An 11,947-nucleotide genomic window follows, 5' to 3' on the forward strand; every position below is an offset into this window, starting at 1 on the left:
TGCTGAAGTGTTTCTTTGAGAGGAAATTTGACAGTTCAGGGACAAACATGGCAAAGCAACGATGGAATTCCAATCCCCAGAATGGCTGCAGGACCTTGCATTTATGGTGGATATTACAAAGCACTTGAATAATATGAACAAAATGTTGCAAGGCTGCAGAAATTTTATCATAAACAGTGAATCTTAGTTTTTTGATCATAAAGTTAATAGCTAAGTTAATATGTTTCAGTACCAGATGCCTGTTACTAAATGTTTTGTGCCTGATTTGTAAGTTTTAATGCACAAGTGTAGCCTAATGTCACACAACAGTCTGTTGGCGTTACACCTAAGCTGAGGCATAATAAAATTGCACTTATTTTTCTTAATAATTTCGGTTTGTTCAGGTTATTTATATTTTTGTGAAAGGATACTTGGTTAAATGTAAATATTTTCATCATATAATTTTACTTTTTTTGCACTAAAACAAAGAAAAATTTAGATTTTTCATTATTTATAGTTTATTATGCTATTATTTTACTGGTCCAGCCTGACTGATATCAAATTGGGCTGTAAGTGGCCCCTGAACTATAATGAGTGTGACACCCCAACTTAGATTATAATATAGTTTTACAGATTATGATCTTGATACATGACTCGCTGCAGTGTCCTAGAATAGGATTTATAGAACAAAATGCTTTTAATTAGACAATATAGACTTGGCAACTTGTATAAATGAGCTAGTATCTAGTAAAAGCTAATACAGCTGGATTTGGGATTTCCTGAGTAGCAGGTCAAGGAGACCTATTTCCTTCTTGATTACATGGTTCACAGCAACTAGGTAATCAATGTTGCTGATGACATCAATGTCTTAGAGCACATCACCAAAGATCAGTGAGAGGAAGTGAGGAAGTCTGGTGCAAGAAAAATGGTCTCAATGTCAACAAGACTAAAGTGACGATTAGTGACTTCAGAAGAATCCAAGTATCTCAAAACATTGTAATTGGTGGAATAATTCAGTAGATTACCAGAATGTATTTATGACCCTTGGGTGAATGTTAGCAGTAAAAACAGTGAGCAACTTCAGTGCCTTGGACCTGCACATCACATGCAACAGCAAGTGCTTCCTAAACACCATCATTAGTGAAAAAGTAATATCAGTACGAAGAAGAAATAAAGGAAGAAAAATAGAAACTACCAAATCACATCAGTAATATAGAGGAAGTGAGCAGTCTGCTGCAGATGGTGTTGAGTAAGTATAGACGTAAAATACCAACACACGAGATGTTAAATGCAGAAATATCTTATGACACGCAGACCTATGGGCAACAACAGATAAAAAGAGTCCACAAAAACATTTCTAGTGTGCTGGAAAGAGCAAAAGGAGAGTAGAATTGAAGTGAAGCTTCATTCCATGATGAAGAGCCTCCTGATCTTCACTCTCTCCCTAATATCAGGTCAGCTGTTTGTTTCTTTTAAACAAATATATGAAGTCATTGTTTTGTATTATGTTTGCAAGGTTATTATGTAATGTTATAGACATTAGTAAGATTTCCTTTTGACTGACAGGTCCAGTGGGCTGTATTGTGACTGGATACTCAAGAGGAAGCATCATTATAATCTCTGGTCTAAAATGGGATTCAAGACTTAGATATATTTGTAAGAAAGAAAGCATATCATACATATCTATATTACGTACTGACACCACAGAGAATTCTGTTCAAGAGGGAAGATTCATGCTGTATAAAAACACAGGAGGATTTGTGACAGTGTTAATCCGGTGTCTGGAGCCACAGGATGCTGGAACATACAGAATGGGAGTAGGGATTCAGATGAGCACTGATGTGAAACTGACAGTTATTGATGGTGAGAAAATGTTTAACGTCATTGTTTTAATAAAACTCAAACATTTTCTCATTCCAAAAAAAATTCCACAGCTTTTGAGCTTTGTTTTCTTGTTTCTATAATTGACAGATTCTTGTTGTCCTGGGCCAAAAACAATGTATTCTTTTCCTGGACAGAATATCAGCATCATCTCTAACTATCCTGTGGTATACGACAGACACTACAAGTATATCATGAAACTTGACAATGGCAGTGTTTTAAATGACATTCTAGATACTGACACCCAATCCCAGAACAACAGATTCTCCATTTCTGATGACAGAAATGCTAAAGTTCTCAGTCTGAGCATCAGTAATGTGACAGAAGCTGATGATGGAGTTTATTTATGTGGAGTCTTCAACAGAATGAACTCAGTACAGTATTTTTCCTTCTTCACAGAGATTCAGCTGCATGTTAGAGGTGAAACTTTTACTCATGTTGTTTTAAATATGTGTGAATATTTACACTAACATATCTCACTAACACTAAATATGATTGATTTACAGGACAGTATTAAATTCATGTCTAAAGTTTTAAGATTTACTGTGTAATTGTTTCTTTCATTTTTCACACAACAGCCAAATCATGGACAGAAATCTCATCTGATAGAACGAATTTCAGTAAGATCTCACTCATTATTCATACTGTAACACTCACACTTTTATTCTGTGTTCATATTCAATGTATATGTCAGAGATTCAGTGCATTACACTCAGATTCTTCTACATGACATCATTATATCAGGAAAGCGATCAGAAAGTGACTAGCAATGCACCTGTACACACAAAGACACTACAAAATACACATTTATGATCATATATGAAGTTGATATTTTGGTCTGTTCCTGTTCTCTATCTGATTCTGTGTCCAGGTTCCACTCTTATCATCATCATCATCATCATCATCATCATCATCAGTGTGTGTGTCTGTGTGACTCTGCTGCTGATTGGAGGATTTACATTGCTGATGATCTACAAACGAAGACAGAAGAGAAAACAAGGTACACACACACACACACACACACACAGAGAGAGAGAGAGAGAGAGAGAGAGAGAGAGACAAACACACACTCACTTACATAATTATACACTTTACCATGGTTAAATTTTATCATTGCAGCCAACTAGAAGAAATTGAGACATTTGTATAATTACAGGTTCAAGACCTTCATCCAAAGACAATGAACATGTGAGTATTTATGTTTAATTCTGTTAGACCTGTGTGTGTATCATTTTTTATTTAGGCTGTTGGGGCTTCAGTCCCAATACGTCTCTATGCTATAAACACGGTCATACCACATTTTTACCTACAGCTAGCTCCCTGTCTATTTACGTCATGTGCTTGTGAAAGAATGTTGTTATTCATCATATATAAGTTGCTAGAAATAATTTGCAGGTAAACAGCATTAAACATTAGCTCTGCAAATGGATAAAAAACAAAACGGTTCCAAGCTATACAATAGGGAATATGCTGAAAACTGTACAAATGCTAATGTTATGTGTCTGGGATTGATGGATATTCTACCATACTGCTACAATAAACAGTAAGAGTAATATATTCCTTATTTTTAGGCTTCTCATGTTAATGAGAATGACCTGCCTAATTTATCATTATATGAAAACTTGAACATGAAAATGAGATCCAATCATCAGAATCTGGATTCATCTACAAACCAGTCAGATTCAACATACCAGACACTGGACCCACTCACCAACCAATCAGATTCAGGCTACACATCTCTGAGTAACACCACCGACCAATCACATTCACACTACCAGTGCCTGAATCCAAGAACTCAGGTGAACTCAGATTAACAGACCCTTCAGTCTTAATGATTTACTTTTTTATTCTTTTTATTATAATGTACGATTATGAATTAAAATGTAGCTGTTAGCAAATTGCTATGGTATAGGTTTAAGTATGTTGTTTTTGGAAAATCATCACCTCAGGGTGGTAATTGTTACATCTTATAATTGATTAATGCTTACTTAACACATTGCATCCTCCTTTTCTTTTTTTATTATGTTGACAACCTTTAAAATGTTATGTAAAAAATAAAAAACAAATGCTATATACATCATCTATATGTGAATAAAATGTTTTTTGACATGCTGAAATGGTATAACAGACCTGAGCTGGTGAAGATTGTATCATAACACCTGAGTTGTCAGGCATGCATTTCCGGGTTCCGTGTTGCCACTTCCGGTTCCGGGACGCAACTTCCGGTTTCGCGATCTCATTTCCGGTTTCCGCCATTTTATGCTCGTCAGTCCTATATAAGCCAGCGGGCAGTCCATGCTCCTTGCCAGATGGTCTCTTCACTCAGCCTTGAGCTCCTGAGACGGCATCCTGCCCTTTTCTTCAGTTCCTGTCTGCCTGGTTTGTCTCTGCCTTCCTTCAATCAATTACTCTGCCTGTCCTACGTTTAACCTGTTCTCTGGATTTGGATTATTGGACTGTATGCTGCTTATGACTCTGCCTGTCCTACATTTAACCTGTTCTCTGGATTTGGATTATTGGACTGTATGCTGCTTATGACTCTGCCTGTCCTACATTTAACCTGTTCTCTGGATTTGGATTATTGGATTGTATGCTGCTTATGACTCTGCCGGTCCTACGTTTAACCTGTTCTCTGGATTTGGATTAATGGATTGTATGCTGTTAATGTCTCTGCCGGTCCTACGTTTAACCTGTTCTCTGGATTTGGATTATTGGACTGTATGCTGCTTATGACTCTGCCTGTCCTACGTTTAACCTGTTCTCTATTGAAGTTGACTGAGAACTCTGCCATTTTTCGTGCCGTTCTTAATAAAGACTCTAAGTTTGAACTCGGACTGTGTTCTGCATTTGGGTCCTCACCTGCCATCCCTGACAGTACCATCTGGCCAACATGGATCCAGCAGAGCCACAGAACATGCAAGCCCTTCTAAGCTCCTTATCTGAGACCTCCACCTCTCACAAACGTCGTCTCCAGGATCTCGCCTCGGCTACACACGAACTGATCCGTCGCATGAATCAGCTTTCAGTCACTCCACCCTCTTCAGCTCCCTCGGCGACAACGACACCCACGAGCTCACCAGGTCATCTTCGAGAGCCACATCTGCCTCACCCCGAATGCTTCTCCGGTGAACCAGGACTATGCCTTGCATTTCTGATGCAATGCTCAGTGATCTTTGAACTTCAACCCTCTTCCTTCCCATCAGACCGCTCCAAGGTAGCATATGTCATCTCCCTGTTGTCAGGCAAGGCCAAGCTCTGGGCAACCGCCGAGTGGGAACGTCAGTCTGTACTCTGCTCCTCCTTTGAGTCTTCTTTCCAATGAACTCCGCAAGGTTTTTGACACCTCTGCTCTCCAGCAGGATGCGGCACGCTCCCTCTTTGAAGCCTCACAAGGGAGCCTAACCGTGGCGGAATATGCGGTGGATTTTCGCACTTTTGCCATCGACAGCGGGTGGAATGCCACCGCACTCTATGATGCCTTCTATCGGGGGCTGGCTTCTGAAATTAAGGATGAGCTCGCTGCCCGGGAGCTACCAGCCGACCTCGACGACCTGATCGCCCTGGCTACCCGCATCGATCAACGCATTCGGGAACGCCAAACTGAAAGGTCAGCCCGACGTCTTGGACAACCCAACTACCGACCCACTGTCTCTCGCCCCCCGCCTTCTCCTACCCTCCCTGTCTCTGCATCCAGGAGCCTTCCTCTCTCCCGTGCCATGGAGATTGGTCGTCGTCACTTATCCCCTGCTGAGAAGGACAGGCGTCGGGCCTCAGGACTATGCCTGTACTGTGGAGAGGCTGGACATTTTGCCGCTTCCTGTCCAGCAAAAGGCCGGGCTCATCGCTGAAAGAGGGGCCAGCGGCGAGCCTACGACCATCAGTCCCTTCCAAGCCACTGCTCAAGATCCACATCTCAGTTGACCAGCGAGGCTACGACCTATCTGCCTTTGTGGACTCCGGAGCCGACTCTGAATTTATGGATCAAGATCTGGCTAAACAACTAGGCCTTGAGACGGTGCCTCTGTTCTCGCCCCTCCAAGTTCGGGCCTTAGACGGCCACGTCCTCCATCATGCCTCCCAACGCACTAAACCCTTGCTTGTCACCATCTCTGAACATCACCAAGAGTGGTTGTCCTTTCTTCTGATCCCTTCACCATTTGCCCCTGTTATGTTGGGTTTTCCATGGCTCCGGAAGCACAATCCTCACGTGGACTGGACCAGCGGCCGTATTCTGGATTGGGGCACCTACTGCCTAGCCCATTGCCTAGGATCTGTACCTCCGACCAAGGTGTCTGACATGGACGAACCACCCCCTGACCTCAGCTTAGTACCCTCCGATTATCATGACCTGGGGATGGCATTCAGCAAGGTCAGAGCCTCCTCTTTACCCCCTCATCGTCCATATGACTGCGCTATTGACCTCCTGCCTGGCACTACCCCTCCCCGGGGTCGGCTCTACCAGCTTTCGGGACCCGAAAGAGAGGCTATGACCCAATATATTCAAGATTCCCTCGCGGCCGGGATCATTCGTCCGTCTTCCTCACCTGCTGGGGCTGGGTTCTTCTTTGTAGGGAAGAAGGATGGGTCCTTGCGTCCATGCATCGACTACCGGGGGCTTAATGCCATTACTACCAAGAACCGTTACCCATTACCCCTCATGTCTACTGCCTTCGAACTCCTCCAGGGAGCCACTGTCTTCACCAAACTCGATCTCCGCAACGCCTATCATCTGGTGCGTATTCGAGAGGGTGACGAATGGAAGACTGCTTTCAACACCCCAACAGGCCATTATGAATATCTGGTAATGCCGGTCGGGCTCACGAATGCCCCTGCTGTTTTTCAAGCCCTGGTCAACGACATCCTCCGGGACTTCCTAAACCAGTTTGTCTTTGTGTACTTGGATGACATCCTCATCTTCTCCCACTCCCTGGAGGAGCATGTTCACCATGTCCGGTCGGTGCTCCGTCGCCTGCTTCAGAACCGTCTGTATGTGAAAACCGAGAAGTGTGAATTCCACACCTCCAGCACCACGTTTTTTGGTTTCATACTCTCGGCCGGTAGCATACAGATGGATCCCAGGCGGGTGGAGGCTGTGAGGGACTGGCAGCGCCCTGAAAGCTGTAAGCAGCTCCAGCCTTTTCCTAGTGTTCGCTAATTTCTACAGGAAGTTCATCAGAGGTTAGAGTGCCGTTGCGGCACCCCTGCACCGACTCACTTCCTCGCTACACCCCTTCTCATGGACTCCAGAGGCTGAGCTAGCCTTTGCCCAACTCAAGAAGCTCTTCACTACTGCTCCCATCCTGATTCTTCCGGACCCATCGCGCCAGTTTGTGGTGGAGGTGGATGCATCTGACTGTGGGGTGGGAGCCGTCCTGTCTCAAAGGGCTTCTAAGGACAACCGACTCCACCCCTGTGCCTTTTTCTCTCACCGCCTTTCCCCAACTGAACAGAAGTATGCCATCGGTGAACGGGAGCTTCTGGCTGTGAAACTGGCCCTGGAGGAGTGGCGCCACTGGTTGGAGGGCACTGAGCAGCCTTTCATTGTATGGACTGACCACAGAAATCTTGAATACCTTCAGACAGCCAAACGACTCAATCCTCGACAGGCTCGTTGGGGGCTGTTCTTTGGGCGTTTTAACTTCACCCTCTCATTCCGCCCTGGTTCTAAGAATGGTAAACCGGACGCCCTTTCATGACTATTCACCCCCGATGAGGATGACCCAGCTCCCGAACACATCCTCCCTTCGTCGGTAACCATCCGTACTCTTCATCTGGGGATCGAAAGGAAAGTGCAGCAGGCCATCGCAGGGATACAGATTCCAGGCAACTGCCCCAGGAACAGACTCTTTGTCCCTGATCACCTTAGGTCTCAGGTCATCCAGTGGTGCCACAGCAACCGCCTCTTTTGTCATCCCGGGGTTTCCCGTACCTTGTCTACTCTCCAACAGCGTTTCTGGTGGCCATCACTCAAGCACGATGTCCAGAGATTTGTGGCAGCCTGTCCCACCTGTGCTCAGCAGAAATCGTCCAGGACCCCACAAGCCGGGCTCCTGCGCCCCCTTCCGACCCCCAGACGACCTTGGTCCCACATCTCCCTGGACTTTGTCAGCGGACTACCTCCTTCTGCCGGCCACACTACCATCCTTACGGTGGTGGACCGATTCTCGAAGATGGTCCATTTCGTGCCCTTGGCCAAGCTTCCCTCCGCCAAGGAGACTGCCCAGATGCTACAACTACATGTCTTCCGCTTACACGGATTACCTCGCAATATTGTGTCTGACCGGGGGCCTCAGTTCACCTCGAGATTCTGGAAGGAGTTCTGTCACCTCTTGGGTACCTCCATTAGCCTTTCATCTGGCTTCCACCCGCAGACCAACGGCCAGACGGAGCGATTGAACCAAGAGTTAGATACTGGGCTCAGAATCCTCTGTTCTGAAGACCCTACATCCTGGTCATCCAACCTCATTTGGGTCGAATATGCCCACAACTCTCTTCCCTCAGCAGCCACAGGCCTCTCCCCTTTCCAGGCTGCTTACGGCTATCAACCACCTCTGTTCTCTTCCCAAGAATTAGAGGCCTCGGTTCCCTCTGCCCTTGCTCTGGTTAAATGGTGTCGACGGGTCTGGAGGAGGACCCGCTTAGTGCTTCTCCGCTCATCCAAAAGCTATGCTCGATGGGCCAATCGTAAGCGCCACCCGGCACCCTCTTACCATGTTGGCCAACGTGTTTGGCTGTCCACTCGGGATCTGCCCCTGAAAATCGCCAGTCGGAAGCTCGCTCCTCGCTTTGTTGGTCCGTTCCCAATCTCTAAAGTGCTCAATCCGGTGTCCGTCCGACTCAAGCTACCCCGGGCCCTTCGCATCCACCCTACGTTCCACGTCTCCAGACTCAAGCCTGTCCGAGCCTGTTCGCTGGTTCCCTCCACCAGACCCATTGATGGAGGCCCTGTTTATACAGTTCGCTGCCTTCTACGCTCCAAACGTCGGGGTAGAGGTCTCCAGTATCTTGTCGACTGGGAGGGCTACGGCCCTGAAGAACGCTCCTGGGTTCCCGCTCGTCACATCCTTGATCCCGACCTTGTTTCCCGGTTCCACCGCGAGCACCCTGATCAACCAGGAGGGGCGTCGTGAGACTGGGGTACTGTGGTACTGTCAGGCATGCATTTCCGGGTTCCGTGTTGCCACTTCCGGTTCCGGGACGCAACTTCCGGTTTCGCGATCTCATTTCCGGTTTCCGCCATTTTATGCTCGTCAGTCCTATATAAGCCAGCGGGCAGTCCATGCTCCTTGCCAGATGGTCTCTTCACTCAGCCTTGAGCTCCTCAGATGGCATCCTGCCCTTTTCTTCAGTTCCTGTCTGCCTGGTTTGTCTCTGCCTTCCTTCAATCAATTACTCTGCCTGTCCTACGTTTAACCTGTTCTCTGGATTTGGATTATTGGACTGTATGCTGCTTATGACTCTGCCTGTCCTACATTTAACCTGTTCTCTGGATTTGGATTATTGGATTGTATGCTGCTTATGACTCTGCCGGTCCTACGTTTAACCTGTTCTCTGGATTTGGATTAATGGATTGTATGCTGTCAATGTCTCTGCCGGTCCTACGTTTAACCTGTTCTCTGGATTTGGATTATTGGACTGTATGCTGCTTATGACTCTGCCTGTCCTACGTTTACCCTGTTCTCTATTGAAGTTGACTGGGAACTCTGCCATTTTTCATGCCGTTCTTAATAAAGACTCTAAGTTTGAACTCGGACTGTGTTCTGCATTTGGGTCCTCACCTGCCATCCCTGACATGAGTAAAGGTTTTTATTGTATAAATATCAGTATTACAGTATAAGTGTATTTGTATATGAAGTAATAAAAAATTGTGAATCATTGTTTACTTCAGTAATTAAGGTTCATGTGAAGAGTTCTGCATCCAAAGCATTGCTTTTAATGCTTCATCATAGCACAATGTTGTTGTATCAGTTAGTCTGAAAAATAGCAGACAGTATTTCTTGCAGACTTTATTGTTTAAGGATAGACAAAGCTGTATAATCGCATAATCAGCATGTTTCACAGTAAATAAATAAATAAATTGTCAGACCGAGAGGAAGCAGGTTAGTGAAAACAGTTCTCTTTTTAATGAGAAGCACTCTCAATGCGTATGCATAAACCAAGGGAAACTGAAAAGGCAAAAAAGGAACACTAGGCAAAACCAACTTCTTTGGGGAAAACAAAACAGAACAGAAAAGGCGCGAATAATCCAACGGAACGAAGGCTGGAAGAGCAGACCCTAGATGAATAGCTATAATATTCGCCACTGACTCTGGCGAGTGAGGGTGTTAAATAGTGTCTGGGAAATTGGGTGCAGGTGTCAGTGCTAGAACTCGGGTGATTGGGGGCGTGGTAGTGTGGCTGAAGTGGGTGCATCCGTGACAATGATAGATAGATAGATAGATAGATAGATAGATAGATAGATAGATAGATAGATAGATAGATAGATAGATAGATAGATAGATAGATAGATAGATAGATAGATAGATAGATAGATAGATAGATAGATACTTTATTCATCCCAAAGGGAAATTCACAGTTTCCAGCAGTATCCACAAAAAACAAAAACAACAACCACTTATCGAGGACAAAATATCAGCGTCATCTGTAACCATCCTCTGGAGTTTAAGGAATTTAACAACGTTTACAAAGATGACATAAAGACATCTGGGCTATTATAGCAAACTCTCAGAAGAGCAGATTCTTAATTTCTTATAATAGAAGCACTGATCTTGGTTTGAACATCAGTGACGTGAGAGAAGCTGATGGAGGAGTTTATTTATGTGGAGTGATGAACAGAGATTAGCCAGTGCTGTATTACTCCTTCTTCTCAGAGATTCGGTTACATATTACAGGCGAGATTTTTATATATGGTGTTCAAAATAGTCACACATACATCAGCAATGCTTTCTAGAAATAAATATATAATTTGCTGCAACAGACTCATTCAGATCTAAGTGCATAGTGTATATTATTGCATCTTGGCCTTCAGGCGCAAAGACAGGATGACACCATCAGCTCAGAAAGAAATGCCACAGGATATGGCATATTGTCACTGATTATACAAACCTCAATCTTTTATTCTGTATTCAAGTAAAATGTTAAGTCAATTGGTTTTCAGTGGATTCGTTACTGTTTTGTACTAAGAGGCTGCGGGTTCCTCTGCAACATGACATGAATACACTACAGATAATATAAAAAAATGGTTTTGCTCATATATGAAAATCATGGACACGTCTGCTGAGTGCGAGTTCATCTGTTTTGTGTTCCATATTGTCTCTGTCTCTCTGTCCAGGTTCTGACCCTGTCATCATCAGTGTGTGTGTCTGTGTGGCTCTGCTGCTGTTTGGAGGATTTGCCCTGATGATCTACATACTGATATACAAGAGAAAAATAGGTAGTATTTTATTTTAGTAGTTACTTAGGTAGTAACTTATCTTCTCCTTCCATCCCTCAGATACAACAGCTTCTGCTCGGATCTCAGTCTGGTCTGGCAGATATTTCATCTTGGATGACAGCTCATCAGCTGAAACTCAATCCCAGCAAAATTTAACTGCTGGTCATCTCAGGTGATTCATCCCCAGCCCAGGAACTTGCGATATCTCTGAACAACTCCATGATCTCCCCTTTGGCCACTGCTCGCAACCTTAGTGTAACCATGGACAATCAACTGTCCTTTTCCAACCATGTTGCTAATGTCACACACATGTCGGTTTCCTCTGTACAACATCAGAAGAATTCAGCCATTTCTATCCACACAGGCTACTCAGGTGTTTGTTCAGTCTCTTGTCATTTCAAGACTGGACTGCTGCAACTCTTTACTTGCAGGTATACCCCTGAATGCAATTCATCCACTGCAAATGATCCAAAATGCAGCTGCATGACTTGTTTTCAACCTGCCTAAGTTCTCCCACACCACCCCAATGCTGAGGTAAATCCACTGGCTTCCAGTCGCTGCATGCATCAGATTAAAAACACTGATGATTTCCTACAAAGCCAAGAATGGACCAGCATTGTGGAATGAACTTTACCTAGATGTCCGTGCAGCCGA

At 44.5% G+C, this 11,947-nt stretch overlaps 1 protein-coding gene across 1 annotated transcript; it reads left to right on the forward strand.

Annotated features, from left to right (window-relative positions):
* The first annotated feature begins 1,305 nt into the window (after positions 1-1,305).
* On the forward strand, positions 1,306-3,888 carry LOC131365802 (uncharacterized). The gene is made up of 7 exons (XM_058409670.1): positions 1,306-1,433; positions 1,546-1,842; positions 1,951-2,280; positions 2,439-2,480; positions 2,732-2,860; positions 3,017-3,048; positions 3,432-3,888. Exons 1-7 carry the CDS (start codon positions 1,391-1,393, stop codon positions 3,672-3,674), a joined length of 1,116 nt encoding a protein of 371 aa, XP_058265653.1. The 5' UTR covers positions 1,306-1,390; the 3' UTR covers positions 3,675-3,888.
* The last annotated feature ends 8,059 nt before the right edge of the window (positions 3,889-11,947 follow it).

The sequence above is a fragment of the Hemibagrus wyckioides genome, linkage group LG15 (genome assembly GCF_019097595.1).
Source record: "Hemibagrus wyckioides isolate EC202008001 linkage group LG15, SWU_Hwy_1.0, whole genome shotgun sequence".
NCBI lineage: Eukaryota > Metazoa > Chordata > Actinopteri > Siluriformes > Bagridae > Hemibagrus > Hemibagrus wyckioides.